The following is a 26,719-nucleotide window of genomic DNA, read 5'->3' as shown; positions in this document are numbered from 1 at the left end:
GTAGCCAGGTAGTTAGATAGCCAGAGGAGTAGGTAACCATGTAGGTAGGTTGTTAGCTAGCTTGGTAGGTAGGTATTAAAACTTATCAGGTTAAAACGGTGGGTCTCCCAGTACATTAATAATATAGACACTGATTTGAATAGGGGCCTTCCATATGATAAAATATACCTTTTATTATGTTCCAATAAAATATCGATTTACACTACAAAATATACAGGCCGCCACCGGTCACCTATAGATTAGCACACATTTATCTTATTGCACTTGAGTATAAGTAGTCTATCAGGATAAACTCTATATAAAATGCAAAAACAGTGTATAAAAACACACACGATATATACACAAAAAATTCCAACAGGAGGTATGGTCCAGGTTTATCTTCTGTTCTCAGTCAAAGTTGAGTTTGTTACATGACATAAATTCCTTTATGTATCAATATGTTCTCATTTATGCCACTGTTCACATGTAACTCTGTTTATTCACTGTATCTGACTACATTCATTCTAGGGATGGTAACTAGCATTCACGTGTAGCAGTTAATTCTCCATGCCACTGTTCACACATATGTATGTTTTCTAGTTCGTGGATATTCTATTGCAAACAAACAATATTACTTTCCTTAGTCACTGTGGTTAGCCCAATCTGTTAGTAGTCACCATTAGAGATGAGCGAACTTACAGTAAATTTGATTCGTCACAAACTTCTCGGCTCTGCAGTTGATGATTTATCCTGCGTAGTTCAGCCTTCAGGTGCTCCGGTGGGCTAGAAAAGGTGGATACATTCCTAGGAAAGAGTCTCCTAGGACTGTATCCACCTTTTCCAGCCCACAGGAGCAACTGAAAGCTGAACTAATTTATGCAGGAAAAGTCATCAACTGCCGAGCCGAGAAGTTCATGACGAATCGAATTTACTGTAAGTTTGCTCATCTCTAGTCACCATGTTAGTTACCATGAAAGAACAATATAAATACTGGCATATCGGACCAACCACAGTGACTAAGGAGAGCAGAGCGTACTTGTTTGTTTGCAATAAAATATCTACAGACTAAAAAACGTGCATATGTGTGAACAGTGGCATGGAGAAAAAAACTGCTATATGTGAATGCTAGTTACCATGCCTAGAATGAATGTAGTCAGATACAGTGAATAAACAGACTTACATGTGAACAGTGACATAAATTAGAACATATTGATACATTGAAAGGAATTTATGTCATGTAACAAAAAAAAAAAAACTCATCTTTGACCGATCGTGAGAACAGAATAGAAGATAAACCTGGACCATACCTACTGTTGGAACTCTTTGTGTATATATCTTGTGTGTTTTTATATACTGTTTTTGTACTTTATATGGAGTTTATCCTGAGAGACTACTTATACTCAAGTGCAATACAATAAATGCCTGCTAAAACATAGGTGACTGGTGACAGCCTGTTTATTTGGTAGTGTAAGTCAATATTTAATTGGAACTTAATAAAAGGTATATTTTATCATATGGAAGGTCCATATTCAAATCAGTATCTATAAGATAGGTAGGTTGGTTTTTAGCTAGCTAGGTCACTTGGTAGCTAGGTGGATTGGTAGTTGGTAGCTAGGTAGATAGTATGTAGGCAAAGTCAGATAGTTAGTTAGCTAGGTAGATAACCAAGTAGGTAGGTAGCTAGGTAAATAACCAATTAAGTAGGTATAAAGGTAGGTAGCTAGGTTGCTACCCAGGTAGGTAGTCAGGTAGTTAAGTAAATAGCCAGGTAGCTTGGTAGGTAGATAGGTAGTCAGTTAGGTAAGTAGCCAGGTAGTTTTAAATATATCCAGGCAAGTTGGAAGCTAGGTAGGTAGCCAGTATCAACTCTAAAGGATGCAACTGCACCACTGCTTATATGGGTCTCCCGTACTTAATAATCAAAAATAGAACACTTTGGGGACCTTAAAACTTCACTCTTATTATAAACTATTAAAACTATAGCACCTCTACAACATTCTATAAAAACTCTTTTTTTATGGCCGCCACCAGCTACCGCTCATACCCGCTTGTTACTGGTCCTGCAATGCTGCTTTTGGTCACAATACACAGTGTTACTTCACACTTACCCTATTGGACCATTTTCACATAGATACGCTATTATGCAATTACTTCTGTGAATGTTTATTACTGCTTTTTATTTTCCAGTCCAGTTATATGTGAGTTAATGTCCTTTGTATGTTTAGTTCACAAAAAGAACAACTGATTGAGTGCACTTCATACAATCAGATGCATACGGGGAGATTTATCAAAACCTGTCCAGAGGAAAAGTTGCCCAGTTGCCCATAGCAACCAATCAGATTGCTTCTTTCATTTTGAACAAGGCCTCTGCAAAATGAAAGAAGCAATCTGATTGGTTGCTATGGGCAACTCAGCAACTTTTCCTCTGGACAGGTTTTGATAAATCTCCACCATAGTCTCAAGTGTTATTCAAAGTGCATATATAATTGCACAAAGTCATGTCTATTACATCGGGTCCCTATATTAGCACCAGCTAATGTATGCATTGTTAACTTTATTGCAAATGTCCCAACACTGTATTGCACTAGTGCCCGTCACTGGTCAACGTCAACGTGATCCCTGATGAATTGAAGCAGATGAAACACGTAGGATCCCAAATACTTGAAACCAGCTACCACTTCCTAGGAAACAGCGAAGTGCAATGGCATAGTGTTATACAAGCTGCAGCCAATGCATAACAAAGGAAGCTGTGTATATATGTGGATTAGGAAATGGAGTGCCGGGCACTAGTGCAATAGCGCAGTGTTGGGACATTTGCAATAAAGTGAACAGTGAATACATTACCTGTTGCTAATAAAGGGACCCGATGTAATAGACAGGACTTTGTGCAATTATACAAGAAGGGTCCTGACATCAAGGCAAAGTTATGCACCTTATGTTCATGAAGGCGCAGTTTGCACAAAATGTGAAACAGTAACACTTAATTATGTATGCACTTTGAATAACACTAGAGACTATGGCCAACATTTATCATAGTGTTTAGACTATAAAAGGCACAAAAAAGGCGCAAGCAGGGTTTATTTGCGCCTTTTTTTGCGCCTTTTGGTTTACACATTTCTGCTGATTTTGAGTTGCAATCCACTGATTTTGGCAATAGACATGATATGGAAGGGTTTTATGAAATGTGACTTTTTGTGAAAAGACACAAAAAAGGCGCAAAGCCACTGAAAAGTCTCTAAAACTACAGCAGCCCAGACTTAGCTTAGCTTTTTGCTGTATGTGAAGAGAGAAATTTCGGAAAATGTAGCCTGCACAAAATTTATCAAATGCTCTGTGACCATTTAATAAATTTGGTGCTCCTACACATTACCAGCACACAAAAAAGGTGTAGAAAAATGCTTCACTTACACCTACAATCATAAATGTCAGCCTATGCATCTGTGATTGTATGAAGTGCACTCCATCAGTTGCTCTATTTGTCAACTAAACATAGAAAGGACATAGGCCGGCATTTATCATTGTAGGTGTAAGTGAAGCATTTTTCTACACCTTTTTTGTGTGCTGGTAATGTGTAGGAGCACCAAATTTATTACATGGTCCCAGAGCATTTGATATATTTTGTGCAGGTCACATTCTGAAATTTCTCTCTTCACATACACCAAAAAGCTAAGCTAAGTCTGAGCTGGTGCCGTTTTAGAGACTTTTCAGTGGCTTTGCGCCTTTTTTGTGCCCTTTCACAAAAAGGCGCAGTTCATAAAACCCGTCCATATCATGTGTATTGCCAAAATCAGTGGATTACAACTCAAAATCTGCAGAAATGTGTAAACCAGAAGACACAAATAAACCCTGCTTGCGCCTTTTTAGACACAAAAACAGTCTAAAGACTATAATAAATGTCGGCCATTAACTCACATACAATAGAACTGCAAAATAAACATTCACAGAAGTAATTGCATATTAGCGTGTCTATATGAAAATGGTCCAATAGGGTAAGTGTGAAGTAACACTGTGTATTGCGACCAAAAGCCACATTGCAGGAACAGTAACAAGCGGGTATGAGCGGCAGCTGGTGGCGACCATCACATTTAGAGTTTTTATAGAATGTTGTAGAGGTGCTAAAGTTTTAATAGTTTATAATAGAAATTAAGTTTTAAGGTCCCCAAAGTGTTCTATTTTTGATTAGGAAGGCCACAAGCAAATTTGAAGGGTATATATAGTTAATTGTATTAAACTATCAAAGTGGTATAATGAGTTATAAACCCAATAATAATATATGCACTAAAATAGACTCCCAATATATAGCATAGTCCAAGAGAAACACTGGAGTCATTTATTAGAAAAATAATAAGAAATACTTTATTGAAAAAATCACACATCATTGTAGACTAAAACATATATAAATATATAATATGTGCAGAGGAATCTAGCAGCAAGATAAGCAAGTAGAGTAAGCCCCAAATAGGATATATAATAAGGTGCAGTCAGGTAGTGACAAAAAAGTATAATAATATACAATAGTTAATGCTGGCAACATGAATGATAGCAATACATAATTATAGAAGATAGTGCAACAATATCATACAAGTACCTAATATCGGGAACCAACAGTATAGTAATGTAAATTGTAATATCAGTTAATGGTAATAAATATTTATCCTACACGTGGCATGAATAGTGATGTAGTGCATAATCACAAGCCCAATATCACATAGTAAATGTTCATAATGGCATGCTATATGGCACATGCAGGACAAGAAATCATTACACGTTACCAACAAGAGTTAAAAAACAGGGGGCACCCACACTCCGTCTGTTTCGGCACACATACCTTCTTCCGGTCTGCTGTGGGGGGGGGGGGGGGATTCCCCCATGATCTGTCCCCCTGCATGATTTTCTGGGGGGGATGTGTCCCCCCCCATCCCCCCTGGTTCCTACGCCCATGACCCTGATCAACTGAGGCCCTAATAACCTGGCCAGGGGCTGTATAGCTATGACAAACAAAAATAGTGACAGAGGATACCCTCAACGAATGCCCTTGTGTAAGAGAAAGGGTTAGGAAAGTGGGTCATTCACCCACAGACGAGCTCTATGAGCACCATATAAAAGTTGGACCCAAGACAAATACTGAGGGCCAAAGCCCATAGATCTCAGGTCCCACCACAAAAGCATTTGAAAGCAATTAATAGATTTGGCGCCCAGACCCCACTTTCCCCGCAACTTTTTTCCTCTAAACTGAACAAAAAGCAAGTTCAGTTTTGATAAACACCCCTCCATGTCCCTATTTTTATAGTGTACAATGCGGATCAAAACTTCACATGGATTCATTATCTATATCAGAGAAAAATCGCGGGCATGCAGTATTCCTTTTCTGTCATAAATAACCAATATTCTAAAATACTTTAGTCATTTAACATTAAAGTCTATGGTGACAGAAGTAACCTCTGTTGATCTTCGTTATTTTTATAGCCGTTATTGTTACTGAGCATGCTCAGGAAAAAAATGGTTAAAAAATAACAGACATTAACAGCTAATAACTGATAGTAATGGTTTGGTATTTTATATTCAAGTTTTACAAACTCTTTTTACTATTTTACCTCTGTTAACCATTTTATATCCATTACTAGCTGAGTACCTGGCACTGCCTGGTTTTTCCTACCTTATGCTTGTGGGGGAGGAAAAGCAACAAAGGAGGAAGCTTTTGTCCTCATATCCCGTCCTTAAATTCTGACCCCATATCTCCTCCTCATATTTTGACCCCAAATCCCCTCCTCATATCCCGACCTCATATCCTGTCCCCATATCCTATCTCCATGTCCCAACCTCATATCGTGACCTCATATCCTGTCCTCATATCCTGTCCCAATATCCTGTCCTCATATCCTGACCTCATATCCCGTCCTCATATCCCGTCTCCATATCTCAACCTCCTATCCTGTCCTCATATCCCGACCTCATATCCCATCCTCATATCCCGTCCCCATGTCTAATCCTCATTTCTAATCCTCATATCCTGTCCTCATATTCTGACCTCATATTCTGTCCCTATATCCGGTCCTCATATCCTGTCCTCATATCCCGACCTCATATCCCATTCTCATATGCCGTCCTCATATCCCGACATAATATCCTGTCCTCATATCCCATCCTCATATTCTGACCTCATATCCTATTTCCAATATATAATCCTCCTTTCTAATCCTCATATCCCGTCTACGCTGGGGAAAAGATATTGTAGCTGAAAATAAAAGGGGTGTGACTTAAAGGGTGGGCATGTATTTGCAAGATGGGACATGGAATGCGGGGGGGGGGGGGGAGGGGGGGTGGCTTGACAGCTGGACTGACACATTCACCAGGAGATGCAGAGCGGAGGTTGTGGATTATGGCACCAGAAGTTCCATATATTTGCATGGGACTTGAAACAAAAACCCCATCCTTCACATATGGGGTATGTTAGGGGTTTAGTTAACTATCATATGACCAAGTATTATCAAAATATCTCCAGCCGTACGGAAGTTAGATTTGCATTGGACTTTAAACAAAAACCCCAACCCTTGCAAATGATGGTAGGTTAGGGTTAAATTACCTATCCTATATTTTTAGCGGACATATGAGTAACATGTGACCAAGTATTATCAAAATAGCGCAAGCTGTAAAAAAAAAAAAGGTATGCAGTAAAATATATTTCCCATAGACTTGTATAGGACTTTAAATAAAAACCCTAACCCTTGCAAATGGGGGTTGGTAAGGGTTAAATCACCTATCCTATGTTTGCTGTTGATATATAAGTAACATGTGTGCCAAGTTTCTTGTTAATATCTTTATCTGTTTGAAAGTGATCCTGGAACCACACACACACATACACACACACACACACATACATACACACACATACATACATACATACACACACACATACATACACACACATACAGACATACACACATGTTGAGTTTTATATATATGTATTTATATAGATGAGTGACCTCTATTATGTGTGAATAATGGACATTTCATAAAGGATTTGAATAGTGTTGAGCGCGAGTATTCGAAATGTAAATTTTTGTGAATATTGGCACTTCGTGATTTTGTGAATATTTAGAATATCGTGATATGTATTTGTAATGCCGAATATTCAGGTTTTATAATGCTAATTTATGCAAATTTATGTGAAAATTGGCACTTCTAGACTGGAAACTGGTCCCTCCCTTCTTTTAGGTGACAGATATAGCATGCGCACTATGCAAATCTCATAACGAATTTTGGCATGAAAGAAAAAGCGATCGAACATAGCGAATATGCGAATTTTGCAAACATAGGACAAATATTCGTCAAAATATTCATGAAATATCGCAAATTCGAATATGGCCCCTGAACATAGTCTAAGCGTCATGGTACAAATATTATGGTATTATATAGTATATACTATAAGTATAAAGTGAATGAAGTGCTCTTGGTAGAGCATATAGCTGGCCACACAAATGAGATATAATTCAGGCTGTTTTTAACCCCTTAACGACCAAGGACGTATATTTACGTCCTTGGCCCGCTACCGCAATATAACGCGGGTTCACGCGGTGACCCCGCATCATATCGGGTCAGTCCTGGCATGTATCTGATGCTGGGACCCGGGGCTAATAGCGCGCGGCAGCGATCGTGGTGCCGCGTGCTATCAACCCTTTAGACACGGCGTTCAAAGTTGAACGCCACGTCTAAACCAAAAGTGAAGGCTGCCCGGCTGCTCAGCGGGGCTGATCGGGACTACCGCAGTGAAAATGCGGTGTCCCGATCAGGGACACGAGCGGAGGTCCTCTTACCTGCCTCCGGCGTGTCCCCTCGGCGATTGATTGCTCCAAGCCTGAGATGCAGGCTTGAGTAATCGACCGCCGATAACGCTGTTCATTGCAAAGCTATTGCTTTGCAGTGAACAGTGCTGGCAATCAGTGTGTGCAGTGTTATAGGTCCCTATGGGAGCTATAACACTGCAAAAAAAAAGTGTAAAAAAAAAGTTAATAAATGTGATTTAACCCTTTCCTTAATAAAAGTTCAAATCACCCCCCTTTTCCCATAAAAAAAAAAAAACACCATGTAAATAAAAATAAATATAAACATAAGTGGTATCGCCGCATGCGTAAATGTCGGAAATATAAAAATATATCATTAAAGGGGTATTTTATATATATCAACTGGCTCCAGAAAGTTAAACAGATTTGTAAATTACTTCTATTAAAAAATCTTAATCCTTCCAATAGTTATTAGCTTCTGAAGGTTTCTGTCTAACTGCTCTATGATGATGTCACGTCCCGAGAGCTGTGCATGATGGGAGAATATCCCCATAGGAACTGCACAGCTCCCAGGACATGAGTCATCATTGAGCAGTTAGACAGAAAACAACAACTCAACTTCAGAAGCTAATAACTATTGGAAGGATTAAAAAATTTTCATAGAAGTAATTTACAAAACACCATGTCTGTTTTCTACCCGAATTCATAATTTACAAATCTGTTTAACTTTCTGGAGCCAGTTGATATATAAAAAAAAGTTTTTGCCTGGAAATACCCCTTTAATTAAACCACACTGTCGATGGCGTACGCGCAAAAAAATTCCAAAGTCCAAAATAACTTATTTTTGACGTCACGAGGGGCGGAGCCGTGACATAACGATGCTCCGACCCCTGTATTGCCCGTCATTACGTGCAGCGCGATCTCGCTCTGCGCAGTAATGATAGCGGGGTGCTGCAGCAGCAATCCCCGGGGTCCCCAGCAGCGGGACCGCGTCGATCTGACATCTTATCCCCTATCCTTTGGATAGGGGATAAGATGTCTAGGGGCGGAGTACCCCTTTAAGGGGTTAATTATAAGTCATTAACTGGTCCTGTCCTTTCATCCGATTGAAAAACTTGGATTTTCTATATTATGTTTTTTGGCAATAATTAGTAATACTTTGTTATATGGTTAACTAGGTGCCTGACTGGTGGTTTAGTATTTTTAGCTCACTACTTCATTAAGTTGTTTATGACTTTTACAGTGTGGCAAATGTTGGTAACGCTATATACCAAATTCAGACAACTTATCTGCTTTATATGATGACAACTAGTTTAGATTTTATGGTTATGGCTAGTTTTAGCTATCATCTTAACCTCATTAAAAATTGAATGCTTCCTACTGTAAATATAGATATATGTGTCTGGCCTCATATTATTAGATGGAGCATGATCAGCATCAGTGGTGAAATATTCACTACATAGATACGTGATTGGTAATGGCTAGACTAATGGAAATGATGCTGCCATGCCCTGCACCTCTCCCTGCAAGCTTTAACCCTTATGCATAGGTGTATATGGACTATACTATGGTGTCCTGCTGTCCAGGGACTGATCCCACAAGTCCTGTTTCTTACTAAACCATATTGCCTATATTTAATTGTAAGAACATTCTTAGGACACACTTAAAACTGAATTATTAGTACTAGCGTACAGGAGCCCTAGGCTTCCGGCACCACAGGTTGGCAATCCCTCCAGGACATATGTAGCATGTTTATGTATTCCTGCTGCCAGTAACCATATCTAGGTACCAGGACTGGCTAGCTGAGACCAGAATGGCACTTAGTGAGGATGGTATGGGGGGCACATATGTCAGGTAAGTATCTTATGTACAGGCGGAATAAAGTCCAGGTCACAACATCAAAGTGAAAGGCTCCAGATTTATGCAAAAAGCTGTAGTGTTTATTGGTTCCCCAATCCACAACATTTCGGCAAATATCTAGCCTCTGTCACGCTTTACATGTTTGTTGCATTTGGGATTGTGAACTGGCTATCCGGATGGTCACCTGCACAGTCATTTAATCCTGTTCTGTTCTCTTCCTTCTTTCCACTAGTGTACAGTAGGGGAACATTATATTATTTCATCTAGGAGGGTGCTATATATTATTTTGTATATATGAGGTCAGTCACAATGTATTATTTCATATATGTGGGGCATAGTGTATTTCATATATGTGGGGTACAGTATACTATTTCATATATTGGGGCACACTATATTATTTCAAATATTGGGGCACAGATATTATTTTATATATGAGAACACAGAACAGTGTTTCATAAAAAGGGTACAGTATATCATTTTATATATGGGCACATTTAAATATTATATATTTTATACATTTATATATGGGGCATAGTACATTAAGTTATGTATAGGGGCATATTGTATTATTTTATACAGTAAATAAAATTATGGGAGCACAGTGTATAATTTATTTATGGGGTGCAGTGCATAATTTATATATGGGGCACAGTGTATTATAATGGATTTCAGGGGGCACAATGTGTTTTGAATGTTATGGTTATATTTCAAAAAATTTCTAGGCTGGCAGTTTCAGGGGAATAGAGGATAACTAGATGATCAGTGGGGGTCTGACTGCTGGGACTCACACCAATCATCCTTCCAAAAGAGGGTATAAACAGTGAATACTGTGTATATAAGGAAGGAGGCTGGGTTTGCTTGGGCATGGCTGGTAGTGTTGTTAGGGTTGTGGCTGGGCGCCCTGGTGTGCAGAGTGTGCTGCCTTGCATATCCCAGCAATAGTTGGGAGGTATGTCTTTTTATTTATTTATTTTTATTTTATTTTTTTCAGGCAAATAAATGTAACAAAATAATACTCCAGCACATATTAACAACATCCATTCTCTCATATCTCAACCTAATCTCTCTCAACCACTTACTCACATATCTTACTCCACCTCACTTTCCCACACCCATCATTTAGACATTCTGACCTCTTCTCCCTCTTCCCCAAAAAAAAATATATATGTATATATATATATATATATATATATATATATATATTTATTTATATATATATATAAATTATTAAATTATTATTATTATTATTTTTAATCCTCTGCTTGGTTTAACTTCGTTATACAGTATTCCCACATTTCACATTTCTTCTGTTTATCTTTAGTATTTTCCATTCTCTCTGCTAATAATTTTTCCATAATAGCAGCTTGTTTGAGAAGTATCATCACCTGGGCTATGTCTGGTGCCTCTTGTTCTTCCCATGCTCTTGCAATAACGTTCCTTGTCGCTGAAAGAACATGGAAGATCAATGTAGCTTCCCTAATTGAATGTTAAAAGTGCTACCCCCGGACCCCAATTTATATTAATATCTTCCCCTAATATCCTCATCAACAATATTAGAACTTTCCTCCATAGCCCTTGTATCTTTTCACATTCCCACCAAATATGTATTAATGTTCCATTTTTCTTTTTACATAGCCAACATATTGGCGAGTTATTAAGGTTAAACTTAGCTATCTTAACAGGAGTTAGGTACCATCTATATATTAACTTACGAGAAGTCTCAAGGTGCCCCACACAATGTGAGATTCTAAATGGAATTGAGAATACATTATACCATGCTTTATCTGATATATCATAACCCAAGTTATTTTCACATTTCTTTTGGTACATCCATTTCCCATGTATTTCTTTTAGTTGTAGGGCTTTATACGCTCTAGATATTCCTTTATCTCCCTCTTTAAACTTAAAATATGTATCATATTTATTTTCTTCTTTACCTTCTCCCCATTTACATGAATTAATCCAATGTCGAATCTGGAGATATTTAAAAAAATCTCTAGGTTCTATCCCAAATTTTTGGGAAATTTTTTCAAATGGTAGCAAGCAGCCCTTCTCACTGATCTCACCTAAAGTCACTATGCCCCTATTGATCCATTTAGAAAATCTATTGTTGGCAGTAAATATTGTAACAGGTCTATGGGTACATCTTTACATTCCAGGGGGTTAAGAACCTGATGTTTTAACGCGTATACCCACGCTTCCAGTCCTGCCTTTAGCGCTAAACTTCCTTGATCTATTACCTTACCTGAAATTCCCATAGTAAATATTTTACTTATTCCTGTTTCCAGTGGGACCCAGTGTCTATCTAATTTACCTTGCCATAATTTCTGTACCTGGGAAAGTTGTACCGCTTGGTGGCAAAGGGAAAGATCCGGACAGCCTAATTCTCCTTCCTCTATAGGGCAACACAAAATTTGACATGCTATTCTTGGTCTCTTACCCTGCCATATAAATCTAGAGATGATCTTCTGTAGCCTTTTAATTTGGCCCTTAGAAAATCCAATGGGCAAATTACGAAATACATATAAGATTTGGGGCAATAGAACCATCTTTATCATTGCTATCCTTCCTATCCAAGATAGTGGCAGTTTTAAATATCTCTTAGTAGATATATTAAGCTGATCTCTAAGAATTTCCAAATTGACTTTCACTAGATTTATTGGTGAGGCAGTTAATCTAATACCCAAATATACTAGAAATTCTGTAGCCCATGTAAAAGAATACTTCACCTGTAGTTCTTGTTTCAATTCCTCACTCATTTTTAGTGGGAGTATAATAGATTTAGCAATATTCATTTTATAATAACTTACTGCTCCGTATTCTGACAACGTCTCTACTACAGCTTTCAGGGATTCCACTGGATGAGTGCAAGAAATAAGAATATCATCTGCAAAAAGACTTATCCGGTGGTCCCCCCCACCTACTTGGATGCCCCTTATTTCCCCCGAGTTTCTGATTTGTTGAGCCAGTGTTTCTATTATTAAAACAAACAACAGAGGGGACAGAGGGCAGCCCTGCCTTGTGCCATTAGTAATTTTAAATTTCCTAGATATTACTCCCTCTGTACAGACCCTGGCGGTCAGAGCCGAACATAAGCTCATTATTGCTGAAATCAATACCGAGGGGAACTGAAATTTCTCCAAGACTGCTCTCAAATATCCCCAGTGCACGAGGTCGAATGCCTTCTCCGCATCCAACCCTAGGAGGAGGGAAGGCATCCGACCGCGCACTGCCTCTTCAATAATGTTCAATACTCAGTTCCGTCATATGTTTGGCGTCCTTTTACAAACCCGACCTGGTCCATATGTACCAGGTTGGGAAGAATTCCCGATATTCTTGCTGCCAAAGCTTTTGCATAAATTTTAATGTCTCCGTTTAGGAGGGAAATTGGTCTGTAGCTTTCTGGGTAGGCATGGTCCTTTCCTTCTTTTGGGAGCGTTATTATTGATGCCTCAAACATTTCCTCCCTCATTGTGCCCATTTCTTTGATCTCATTGAACAAACTCGTAAGGTGTTTGTTACGCCGAGCGCTCCGGGTCCCCGCTCCTCCCCGGAGCGCTCGCAGCATCCTCGCATTCGCAGCGCCCCGGTCAGACCTGCTGACCGGGTGCGCTGCAATATCTCTCTCAGCCGGGATGCGATTCGCGATGCGGGAGGCGCCCGCTCGAGATGCGCATCCCGGCTCCCGTACCTGACTCGTTCCCCGTCTGTCTTGTCCCGGCGCGCGCGGCCCTTGCCACCCGCATTGTCATGCGTTTTTCCGAAAGGCGTCAGGAGCTCCGCCAGGATATGGACTTTGTTCGCACGAGGCGGTTTCTCTCCCCGGCTCCTCTCTCCTCTGGTCCTCTGCAATCCGTTCCTGTGCCTCCCGCCGTGGAGGCTATGCAAGTTGACCGGTCTCGCTTGACACCTCAAGAGAGGACACGACGCCGCATGGAGAATCTATGCCTGTACTGTGCCGGTACCGAACACTTCTTGAAAGATTGTCCTATCCGTCCTCCCCGCCTGGAAAGACGTACGCTGACTCCGCACAAAGGTGAGACAGCTCTTGATGTCAACTCTGCTTCTCCACGCCTTACTGTGCCTGTGCGGATATCTTCCTCTACCTTCTCCTTCTCTGCTATGGCCTTCTTGGATTCCGGATCTGCAGGAAATTTTATTTTGGCCTCTCTCATCAACAGGTTCAACATCCCGGTGACCAGTCTCGCCAGACCTCTCTACATCAATTCTGTTAACAATGAAACATTGGACTGTACCGTGCGTTACCGCACGGAACCTCTCCTAATGTGCATCGGACCTCATCACGAAAAAATTTAATTTTTGGTCCTCTCCAACTGCACTTCTGAAATTTTTCTTGGATTACCGTGGCTTCAACGCCATTCCCCAACCCTTGATTGGTCCACAGGAGAAATCAAGAACTGGGGTACTTCTTGTCACAAGGACTGTCTTAAACCAGTTCCCAGTACTCCTTGCCGTGACCCTGTGGTTCCCCCTGTATCCGGTCTTCCTAAGGCTTATATGGACTATGCTGACGTCTTTTGCAAAAAGCAAGCTGAGACTTTATCTCCTCACAGGCCTTATGACTGTCCTATTGACCTCCTCCCGGGTACTACTCCACCCCGGGGCAGAATCTATCCTCTGTCTGCTCCAGAGACTCTTGCCATGTCGGAGTACATCCAGGAGAATTTAAAAAAGGGGTTTATCCGCAAGTCCTCCTCTCCTGCCGGAGCTGGATTTTTTTTTGTGTCCAAAAAAAATTGGCTCCCTACGTCCTTGCATTGATTACCGCGGACTTAATAAAATCACGGTAAAAAACTGCTACCCCTTACCTCTTATCTCGGAACTCTTTGATTACAACGCTTACAAGGTGCCCACATCTTTACCAAACTGGACTTAAGAGGTGCTTATAATCTCATCCGCATCAGGGAGGGGGACGAATGGAAGACTGCATTTAACACCAGAGATGGACACTTTGAGTATCTGGTCATGCCCTTTGGCCCCTGCCGTCTTCCAAGACTTTGTTAATGAAATTTTTCGTTATCTCCTATATTCCTGTGTTGTGGTTTATCTGGACGATATTCTGATTTTTTCTGCCAACTTAGAAGAACACCGCCAGCATGTCCGCATGGTTCTTCAGAGACTTCGGGACAATCAACTTTATGCCAAAATGGAGAAATGTCTCTTTGAATGTCAATCTCTTCCTTTCCTAGGATATTTGGTCTCTGGCCAGGGACTACAAATGAACCCAGATAAACTCTCTGCCGTCTTAGATTGGCCACGCCCCTCCGGACTCCGTGCTATCCAACGTTTTTTGGGGTTCGCCAATTATTACAGACAGTTTATTCCACACTTTTCCACTATTGTGGCTCCTATCGTGGCTTTAACCAAGAAAAATGCCAATCCCAAGTCCTGGTCTCCCCAAGCGGAAGACGCATTTAAGCATCTCAAGTCTGCCTTTTCTTCTGCTCCCGTGCTCTCCAGACCTGACCCATCTAAACCCTTCCTATTGGAGGTAGATGCCTCCTCAGTGGGAGCTGGAGCTGTCCTTCTACAAAAAAATTCTTCCGGGCATGCTGTTACTTGTGTTTTTTTTTCTAGGACCTTCTCCCCGGCGGAGAGAAACTACTTCATCGGGGATCGAGAACTACTGGCCATTAAATTGGCGCTTGAGGAATGGAGGCACCTGCTGGAGGGATCAAAATTTCCAGTTATCATATACACTGATCACAAGAATCTCTCCTATCTCCAGTCTGCCCAACGACTGAACCCTCGCCAGGCCAGGTGGTCGTTGTTCTTTGCCCGTTTTAACTTTGAAATTCATTTTCGCCCTGCTGACAAGAACATTAGGGCCGATGCCCTCTCTCGTTCTTCTGATGCCTCTGAAGTAGAGGTCTCTCCGCAACACATCATTCCTCCTGACTGTCTGATCTCCACTTCTCCAGCCTCCATCAGGCAAACTCCTCCAGGGAAGACCTTCGTTTCTCCACGCCAGCGTCTCGGGATTCTCAAATGGGGACACTCCTCCCAACTCGCAGGCCATGCGGGCATCAAAAAATCCTTGCAACTCATCTCTCGTTTTTATTGGTGGCCGACTCTGGAGACTGATGTTGTTGATTTCGTGCGGGCCTGTACTGTCTGTGCCCGGGATAAGACCCCTCGCCAGAAGCCTGCTGGCCTCCTTCATCCTCTGCCTGTCCCCGAACAGCCTTGGTCACAGATTGGTATGGACTTTATTACGGACTTGCCCTCATCCCGTGGCAACACTGTTGTTTGGGTGGTCGTTGATCGATTTTCCAAGATGGCACATTTTATTCCTCTCCCTGGTCTTCCTTCAGCGCCTCAGTTGGCTAAGCAATTTTTTGTACACATTTTTCGCCTTCACGGTTTGCCCACGCATATCGTCTCGGATAGAGGCGTCCAATTCGTGTCTAAATTCTGGAGGGCCCTCTGTAAACAGCTCAAGATCAAATTAAACTTCTCTTCTTCTTATCATCCCCAATCCAATGGGCAAGTAGAAAGAATTAATCAGGTCCTGGGTGACTATTTACGGCATTTTGTTTCCTCCCGCCAGGATGACTGGGCAGATCTTCTACCATGGGCCGAATTCTCATACAACTTCAGAGTCTCCGAATCTTCTTCTAAGTCCCCATTTTTCGTGGTGTACGGCCGTCACCCTCTTCCCCCCCTCCCTACTCCCTTGCCCTCTGGTTTGCCCGCTGTGGATGAAGTGACTCGTGATCTTTCCACCATATGGAAAGAGACCCAAAATTCTCTTTTACAGGCTTCATCCCGGATGAAAAGATTTGCCGCTAAGAAAAGAAGAACTCCCCCCCATTTTTGCTCCCGGAGACAAGGTATGGCTCTCCGCTAAATATGTCCGCTTTCGTGTCCCCAGTTACAAACTGGGACCACGCTATCTTGGCCTTTTCAAAGTCTTGTGCCAGATTAACCCTGTCTCTTACAAACTCCTTCTTCCTCCTTCTCTTCGTATTCCCAATGCCTTCCATGTCTCTCTCCTTAAACCACTCATCATTAACCGCTTCTCTCCCAAACTTGTTTCCCCCACTCCTGTTTCCGGTTCTTCTGACGTCTTCTCCGTGAAGGAGATTCTGGCCTCCAAGACTGTCAGAGGAAAAAAAAAATTTTTGGTGGATTGGGAAGGCTGTGGCCCAGAAGAGAGATCCTGGGAACCTGAGGACAACATCCTAGACAAAAGTCTTATCCTCAGGTTCTCGGGCTCCAAGAAGAGGGGGAGACCCAAGGGGGGGGGTACTGTTACGCCGAGCTCTCGGGGTCCCCGCTCCTCCCCGGAGCGCTCGCAGCATCCTCGCATTCGCAGCGCCCCGGTCAGACCTGCTGACCGGGTGCGCTGCAATATCTCTCTCAGCTGGGATGCGATTCGCGATGCGGGAGGCGCCCGCTCGCGATGCGCATCCCGGCTCCCGTACCTGACTCGTTCCACGTCTGTCTTGTCCCGGCGCGCGCGGCCCCGCTCCTTAGGGCGCGCGCGCGCCGGGTCTCTGCAATTTAATGGCCCACTGCGCCACTGATTGGCGCAGCAGGCTTAATCAGTGTGTTCACCTGTGCACTCCCTACTTATACCTCCCTTCCCCTGCACTCCCTCGCCGGATCTTGTTGCCATTGTGCCAGTGAAAGCGTTTCCTTGTGTGTTCCTAGCCTGTGTTCCAGACCTCCTGCCGTTGCCCCTGACTACGATCCTTGTTGCCTGCCCTGACCTTCTGCTACGTCCGACCTTGCTCTTGTCTACTCCCTTGTACTGCGCCTATCTTCAGCAGTCAGAGAGGTTGAGCCGTTGCTGGTGGATACGACCTGGTTGCTACCGCCGCTGCAAGACCATCCCGCTTTGCGGCGGGCTCTGGTGAATACCAGTAACAACTTAGAACCGGTCCACCAACACGGTCCACGCCAATCCCTCTCTGGCACAGAGGATCCACCTCCAGCCAGCCGAATCGTGACAGTGTTGACTTAGGCTTTCTTTATGAACCTTATAGAGTTTGTTTATTAGACCATCTGGTCCCGGTGCCTTAAATGATCTAAGGAGACCATTTACTTGGAAAATGGGAAAAGGGGTAATTAGAATTTTTATGGAAGGAAGGATTTTTATTTTTTATTTTATTTAACTTTTTCTTTTTAACACTAATCATTTAATTGCTTATATAGATCAATTGTAATTCATAAGTATTACATTGATCTTTGAGATCGGCACTCTATTGCTACAATTGGCGATACAACTGTATCAATTGCTGAGTCACGGTCTGCACCAAGGCTTAGTACAGGCTTTGGGCTGGCCTGACAACCAGTTGGCATCCTGCAATTATTTTTTATTCAATCACATTTTCTGATGCCAGTTGCGAGAGCTCAGCATCCCTCCTCCTTGTAGAATTACCTCTATAAAGTTCATAGAGAATGCCCAGTAGCGTTCTTAATTCATGTGAATTGGAAAAGCCCTGTCCATTGTTATCTATGGTCCATTGGTCCTGCTGTAAAGCATATTTCTAAATGCTTCTAAAAACAAATCAGGCAAATGGTAGCTTCTATAATAATGTGCAAAAAAAAAAAAACTATCAGAAAAGATAGATTATAGAAAAAGAACATGTCTCAGTATCTGACTCTTATCAGTAAAAATAGCCCCCTGGTAATTAGCGCACCATGGCGTACATTTACATCATTCATATAAAGCAAGCGCAGGAGGTCACTGCTAATGGCAGACAACAGCGATCACCCTATTGCCTGCTATTAACTCTTTAGATGTACTGATTAATGTTGATCACGTCATCTAAACTATCTGCAGGGCTTAGTGACACTCATTGGACAATCTGAAGTGCAATTGTGAGGGTTTGATGAGTAAAGATGGCTGGGGTCTCCTCACCTGCTCAGTGCCGTTCTCCCAGGATCTGCTTGTATAATTTGGTGTCAAGCAGGCTGTACAAGTAGATTGCTGATTGTACTGATCAGTGCTATGCCATTGCACAGCACTAAACAGTTTAATGAGGTATCACTTACTGAAATTGATCCTCGCTTTGTGAAAATATGGCCCCCATTGCTAGAATGGTAATTTGGTTCATTGCCCAATGGAGGTGGTAGCCAATGTTGTAAAGAAACCAGTGTACCTGTAGCTAAATGTAATTGTTCAGCAATTGGATGAGGCACGTGTATGCTCTCAACACACATTCACAGGGTCAAAGCCTTTCCCCCACCTGCCCGCACAAATACCACCCACTCATGCCGCACATCTACCATCCACCTGCTACCTGTTGAAAGTTACAACTCTCAGCGTGCCCTTACAGTGAAGACATGCTGGAAATTGTAGTCTTGCAACATCTAGCGAGCAGATGGTAGATGAGTAGCACAGGTGAGAGAGAGGCTGGGAGATGTTAGGAGAAACTGTGTCCCCGCTCCCATGAGAGAGGGTAGCGGGGATGATGAAAACTGTGTCCCGCTGTAAAGATGAAACCTGTATCCCTGTAGTTAAAAGTGTGCGGAGGGTGTGCACGCCCCTCCAATCACTGCACAGGTCAGGTCGGCTACAGGGACAGTTTTCTTAGTTTTCTTCATTACACCAGCTTGCCAAGCTTTCCTGCCTCAGTCCTGTGTGCCACACTATGCCAGCTCGTCTTATGCACATTTTTTATTCTTCACTCTCCCATCATAGTGAGTGTTGATGCAGGTTGCAGGCACCCCTGGCAGGGGATGGTCCCAAAGACGACTTGCAGTTCAGCGCTCCACTGGAGATGCAGAAATTAGTTCACATAGGGTGTATGCTGTGATAAGTTTTTGTTCACTAAAGTATATATTATACATGGGTAATCGCAGTTACACAGATAGCTGGGTGCTCAGGACAATGTGTTTAGAGAGTGGATTCCTCTCTTCGTTAGGTCCGCTATCTAATTGTGAAGTATGGCTATATATACAGTGGAGGGGACTTCAATATTTTCAAATTTTGGCGGGTCTGTGAGGTCACTGGGGGCCGGCTGTGACGTCAGCCTCCGTGACTTCAATGAGGGGTTTTTTTTTTCCATTTTAATCTGTCCTGAAACTCTAACATTGTTAAATTCTGCCCCTAGGAATCAATAGGCCATTGTGGTCTATGGCTAAGTTCGTGCTAACTTTGTGCTTTGCTATGAGCTATGCAGCTGAGTGCTCAGCTGGGCTTGGATGGGAGACCAGGAGTGTACAGTACTTGAATTCATCTCTGGTATTAACTTTAACTGTGGGTGACTGCAAAGGTCAGTAGGTTAAGTAGGTAATGTCTTGGGGAAGTAATTAATGTAGTTTGTGGTTGCATTAGAGCAATGAGTTAAGGATGAATGACAAGGAGGTAACCTGTATAGGTTGTAATTAGAGATGAGCGAACTTACAGTAAATTCGATTCGTCATGAACTTCTTGGCTCGGCAGTTGATGACTTTTCCTGCATAAATTAGTTCAGCTTTCAGGTGCTCCCGTGGACTGGAAAAGGTGGATACAGTCCTAGGAGACTCTCTCCTAGGACTGTATCCACCTTTTCCAGCCCACCGGAGCACTGGAAAGCTGAACTAATTTATGCAGGAAAAGTCAGCAACCGCCGAGCCGAGAAGTTTGTGACAAATCGAATTTACTGTAAGTTCGCTCATCTCTAGTTGTAATGGCTAAAAACATCCAGCAGCTGGTAGGGTAGAATTAGAGAGAAAAAAATGATTACACATCCCACTCTGCTAAACACCCCTCACACCAACCAAACAACTTAACCCACATAATTATCCCATACCCTCTGCCAATCTTAACCCCTAAAACATCTATTTTAACTTATATATTTTTAATAGAAATTTTTTTTTTCTCCAATTCTACCCTACCATCTGCTGGCTGTTTTTAGACATTACAACTAGAGATGAGCAAACTTACAGTAATTCGATTTATCACGAACTTCTCGGCTCGGCGGTTGCTGACTTTAGCCTGCATAAATGAGTTCAGCTTTCAGGAGCTCCGGTGGGCTGGAGACTCTCTCCTAGGACTGTATCCACCTTTTCCAGCCCACCGGAGCACCTGAAAGCTGAACTAATTTATGCAGGCTAAAGTCAGCAAACGCCGAGCCGAGAAGTTCGTGACAAATCGAATCACTGTAAGTTCGCTCATCTTTAATTACAACCTATACAGGTCCCCTCCATTCATCTCCACTGTATACAATCATCCTTAACTCAATGCTCTAAGGAAACCACAAACATTCTAATATAAACACAAACTACATTAATTACTTCCCCAAGCCATTACCCACTTAACCTACTGACCAACAGTTAAAGTTAATTCCAGAGATACATTCAAATACCATACACTCCTGGTCTCCCATCCAAGCCCAGCCCTCAGCTGCTTAGCTCATAGCAAAGCACAGAGAACTCAGCCATAGACCACAATGGCCCATCAATTCCTAGGGGCAGAATTTAGCAATGTTAAAAGTTACAACACAGGTTAAAATAAAAAAAAGCCTCCTTGAAGTCACAGAGGCTGACGCCAAAATTTGAAAATATTGAAGTCCCCTCCACTGTATATGTAGCCACACTTCACAATTAGATAACGTACTTAACGAAGAGAGGAATCCCCTCTTGAAACACGTCCTGAGCACCCAGCTATCTGTGTAACTGCGATTACCCATGTATAATATATACTACGGTGAATAAAAAGTTATCACAGCATACTGCCTACTTGAACTGATTTCTGCATCTCCAGTGGAGCGCTGAACAGCAAGTTGGCTTTGGGACCATCCCCTGCCAGGGATCCCCGCAACCTGCAACCAGCTGTTATCCTGACCGCCATCATCGGTACCGACGACCGGTGGCTACCGAACCTGGCCGCAACCTACATAAAGCGATTCCCAGTGTTGTGCCTGCAATATGCACAACTGGCAAAGGTGAGCGGCTTTCTTCTGTTTTACAACACACACCCTACTGTTAAAAGTTAAACGGCCCTATCGGAGCACCATCTCTGTCTGTTTTTTCTTTTTTGCACACCCTCCTGTCCTAGTGAGTGTGGCATAATGTGCATCAGAAAATAGTAATGAACATAGGCCCAGATTTATCAAACTGTGTGAGAGAAAAAGTGGAGAGATTTATCAACAGCAACCAATCACAGCTCAGATAACAAGCTCTGGTAAAGTGAAAGCTGAGCTGTGATTGGTTGTTGTGGAAAAATTTCTCTACTTTTTCTCTCACACAGTTTGATAAATCTGGGCCAATGTTTATTACAGTTTTCTGATGTACATTATGTCACACTCACTAGGATAGGAGGGTGGGCAAAAAGAAAGAACAGACAGATAGCTCCGATAGTTTAACTTTTAACAGTAGGGTGTGTGTTGTAAAACAGAAGAAAGCCGCTCACCTTTGCCAGTTGTGCAGATTGCAGGCACAACACTGGGAATCGCTTTATGTAGGTTGCGGCCAGGTCCGGGAGCCGCCGGTCTTTAATCCTGGAGCAACAAGATATTTCTCTACTCACTGATACTGCCGGTGTAGTGTCATATTTTGTGCTTTGCCATGGAATGTGTTACAGGACTAAGACAGCTCCATTGGCTGACACGAGCACACCCGCCCCCTACCTGGCGGGGCTGGGGGGTGTGAGTGTGTGCACATGTCACGTGACCACAAATATACAGAAGCTGTCAGCACTATGTAAAATCCCCCCCCCCCCGCAAGTCCTGGTCCGAATGAATGTATTGTCAGCCGCAGCACTGAGATCCCCCCGCAGGCGAATGTCCCCCATAGCGGGGAATGAATGTAATGTCAGCCGCAGCGCTGAGATCCCCCCGCAGGCGAATGGTCCCCATAGCGGGGAATGAATGTAATGTCAGCTGCAGCGCTGAGATCTCCTCGCAGGCGAATGGTCCCCATAGCGGGGAATGAATGTAATGTCAGCCGCAGCGCTGAGATCCCCCCCGCGAGTGCACGGTCCCCATAGCGGGGAATCAATTACATTACAGTCGCAGCGCGAATAACATTGCAGCCACATCGCTTCTGCTATAACAGCAGTAAACATCCTCTTGCTGTGGAAGCCAAACTCACACTGAAGGGATAGTGTTTGAGACAGCATATTTGTGGTCACACCACGTTTCCCCCGGATCCAGCTGGGGGAAAACCGTGCGCTCCTTTACCCCAGGCGGACAGCGCTGAAATTCGTTGACTTTAATGAGCCGACCAGAGTGACCGTTTGACTCCAGTCGGCTCATTTCTGCCCCGTATTCAGTTTTGTGACCGGACCTAAAACAATAGCATACTATGGTTTTAGGTCCGGTCAGAAAACCTGATACGGGTCGAAAATGAGCCGACCGGAGTCAAGCGGTGACTCCAGTCGGCACATTAAAGTCAATGGATTTCAGCGCCGGTCCGGCTGGGGTATGGAGTGCACAATTTTCCCTTACCCCTGTTGGATCCGGCAGCCGTAGGCTCTGACTAGAAAGCATCAGTCTGTAAAGGCACTAATGTCAATGTTTTCATTCCAGGAGGAACGAAAGGAATGGCAAAATGCAGAATTTTACGAAATTATGCTTTAGGATTGTTAGTCTATGAGAAATGCAGTTATTTACTAAATATACAACTCAAGAGAGATGTCAGATCCTTCTTATAACATTGTTGGAGAAAGATCCTCGTGGTGGGTGACTCCGAAGCCCATTTTTACATGCAGCTGAGAAAGGAAATATAGAAGTCCCTTCTTTAGCTTTTACAAATATAATATTTAGCATCCACTACCAAAGTTGTCACCCAAATGACATTTTACCATATTTTTCTGTCCAAAGGTTTGCATGAAATATGATAAATATTTCTCTACTGCATATACAATTCTGTTTTTAACTGCAATGTAACTTTTTCTTTATTCAACTGCTCTCTGAAAAACACTAGGAAAAGCGGCAGGCTTTAGAGCTTCACTTAAAATTGCAGTTTTTGTCCTCAGTACTGCAACAGGTGAGAACATTTTCTATTTTTCTCTTGCCATTTTGTTTCTACCAGTATTCTAAAGTGCGGGCTGAGATTTTAATTCAGCATCCACTAGGGGGCAGAGCTTTAAAGTCATTTATTCTTATTCTTATATAGAGACCCATTTACACATTTGACATTGCTGTATCTGTCCGCTTTAACAAGCCTATTTTTCTTTTTGGTGACATTAGTGAAACTGTTCTGTCTATTTTTTCTTCCAAACCAAACAAACACAAATTGTAAATGAGCCCTTATTTTACAATATTGTGCAAATTATAGCTATAGTTCCTTTGAGTCTTCAAATGACCCAAGTATATATGACATTAGGTGACTATAACATGGCTTTTTTACAATTTCAATATATGAAATCATTATAAAGTCTACGACACAGCACTTACATCATTTGCAAGTACAACAAAACCTCAGATGATATAAAGTTAACAAAGAACAAACAAAATGTACTGGTAACTATGACACATGGTGTTATACTCTTCTGCAGTGACTTAATTTGAAGCTCCTTTCCTGTATGTAAAGCGGGCTTAAAACCTTTACATGCAATTACAAAAGGTTACAGTAAACACAGTGCAATACAGTCATGATAAAGAGAGAAATGTAACATTACAGGTATATTAAATACAGTGAAGTTTAAGAAGTTTCAAGTCAATTATATCTCTGCACTGGGTTAATACCAATGATTATGTCACGGTACCTCGGTAATGACCAAAGTAAAGTAGTTATACCGGGATAACAGTTATAGTGATGTCTAGATGCAAGGATGTAGCACACTCATGGTCACAGTGTATCTCAGTGCAGAATAATCCACAAATTGATATCACACAGCAAGAAGAACAAATAATGTAATAGTAAACATTGACCCTCATTTACTAAGAGTGTAGGCTTTATCTTTTTTATCCTTTATTAACTTTTTTATCCTGCGTATTAACCTAAACAAGGACAGGAACTGTCCAGAGCAGGATAGGTATGCTATGGGGATTTGCTGTGGACAGACAGAAAAGAAATTCAAAAAGAAAAGAACTTCCTCTGAAGTGTACAACAGCTAATAAGTACTGGAAGGATTAAGATTTTTTAATAGAAGTAATTAAAAAATCTGTATACCTTTCTGGCACCAGTTGATTTAAAATAAATAGTTTTCCACCGGAGTACCCCTTTAAAAGAACCATTCCCAAAGGAACATCAGAACAAAGTTGTTGATAAAAATCTGATCAGCTTTAGGCTGCATTCACATCACTTTTTCAAATTTCAAAACCGAGCGCTCCCGTATCCCAGCTGCAGCAGCACCGAATCTCATTCACTTAAATGAGCCAACCAGAGACAGATAGTGACTCCGGTCGGCTCATTTGTGCCCCGTATCTGGTAATTTGACTTTTGGGACTTAATTCTGGTCACAAAACCGAATACAGGGCAAAAATAAGCCGACTTCGGTTGTCTCATTTAAGTGAATGAGATTCGGCACCGGTCTGGCTGGGATACGGGAGAGCCTGGTTTTGAAATTTCCCAGCTGGACCTGGCAGGCGTAGGGACAAAACGTGATGTGAATGCAGCCTTGTCACGATGCCGGCTGGCAGGTAGTGGACCCTCTGTGCCAGAGAGGGATTGGCGTGGACCGTGCTAGTGGACCGGTTCTAAGCCACTACTGGTTTTCACCAGAGCCCGCCGCAAAGCGGGATGGTCTTGCTGCGGCGGTAGTGACCAGGTCGTATCCACTAGCAACGGCTCACCTCTCTGGCTGCTGAAGATAGGCGCGGTACAAGGGAGTAGGCAGAAGCAAGGTCGGACGTAGCAGAAGGTCGGGGCAGGCAGCAAGGATCGTAGTCAGGGGCAACGGCAGAAGGTCTGGAAACACTGGCAAGGGACACACAAGGAACGCTTTCACTGGCACTAAGGCAACAAGATCCGGCAAGGGAGTGCAAGGGAAGTGAGGTAATATAGGGAGTGCACAGGTGATAACTCTAATTGGAACCACTGCGCCAATCAGCGGCGCAGTGGCCCTTTAAATCGCAGAGACCCGGCGCGCGCGCGCCCTAGGGAGCGGGGCCGCGCGCGCCGGGACAGAACAGACGGGGAGCGAGTCAGGTAGGAGAGCCGGGGTGCGCATCGCGAGCGGGCGCTACCCGCATCGCGAATCGCATCCCGGCTAGCAGCAGGATCGCAGCGCCCCGGGTCAGAGGACGTGACCGGGGCGCTGCAGCGGAGGAGGTGAAGCGAGCGCTCCGGGGAGGAGCGGGGACCCGGAGCGCTCGGCGTAACAGTACCCCCCCCCTTGGGTCTCCCCCTCTTCTTGGAGCCTGAGAACCTGAGGAGCAGACTTTTGTCAAGGATGTTGTCCTCAGGTTCCCAGGATCTCTCTTCAGGACCACAACCCTCCCAGTCTACTAAAAAAAAATTTTTTCCTCTGACCTTTTTGGCAGCCAAAATCTCCTTGACCGAGAAGACGTCCGAGGAGCCGGAAACAGGAGTGGGAGGAACAGATTTGGGAGAAAAACGGTTGAGGATGAGTGGTTTGAGAAGAGAGACGTGAAAGGCATTAGGGATACGAAGAGAAGGAGGAAGAAGAAGTTTATAAGAGACAGGATTAATTTGACACAGAATTTTGAAAGGACCAAGATAGCGTGGTCCCAACTTGTAGCTAGGGACACGGAAGCGGACATATTTAGCGGAGAGCCATACCTTGTCTCCAGGGGAAAAAACGGGGGGAGCTCTTCTTTTCTTATCCGCGAACCTCTTCATGCGTGAAGAAGCCTGTAAGAGAGAATTTTGGGTCTCTCTCCATATAATGGAAAGGTCACGAGAAATTTCATCCACAGCGGGCAGACCAGAGGGCAAGGGGGTAGGGAGGGGGGGAAGAGGGTGACGGCCGTACACCACGAAAAATGGGGATTTGGAGGAAGATTCAGAGACCCTGAAGTTATACGAGAATTCGGCCCATGGAAGGAGATCTGCCCAGTCATCCTGGCGGGAGGAAACAAAATGTCGCAAATAATCACCCAGGATCTGGTTAATTCTTTCTACTTGTCCATTGGACTGGGGATGATATGCAGAGGAAAAATTTAATTTAATCTTGAGTTGTTTACAGAGAGCTCTCCAGAATTTAGACACGAATTGGACCCCTCTATCCGAGACAA

The 26,719-nt window shown here is 42.9% G+C and overlaps 1 protein-coding gene across 6 annotated transcripts in view; it reads left to right on the top strand.

Annotated features, from left to right (window-relative positions):
- The window catches only part of MYRIP (myosin VIIA and Rab interacting protein), a 717,726-nt gene that overhangs the window by 626,328 nt on the left and 64,679 nt on the right, over positions 1 to 26,719 (top strand). For 5 of the 6 annotated variants that reach the window (XM_056520618.1, XM_056520619.1, XM_056520620.1 and 2 more), the window contains one exon: positions 23,502 to 23,564. The exons of the other annotated variant lie outside the window; for it this stretch is intronic. In XM_056520618.1, coding sequence (XP_056376593.1) covers positions 23,502 to 23,564 — 63 coding nt within the window. The remainder of the gene's footprint in view (positions 1 to 23,501; positions 23,565 to 26,719) is intronic. 6 annotated transcript variants of the gene reach the window in all.

This window comes from Hyla sarda, chromosome 5, assembly GCF_029499605.1.
Source record: "Hyla sarda isolate aHylSar1 chromosome 5, aHylSar1.hap1, whole genome shotgun sequence".
NCBI lineage: Eukaryota > Metazoa > Chordata > Amphibia > Anura > Hylidae > Hyla > Hyla sarda.
This window is presented reverse-complemented; position numbering and strand designations above follow the sequence as displayed.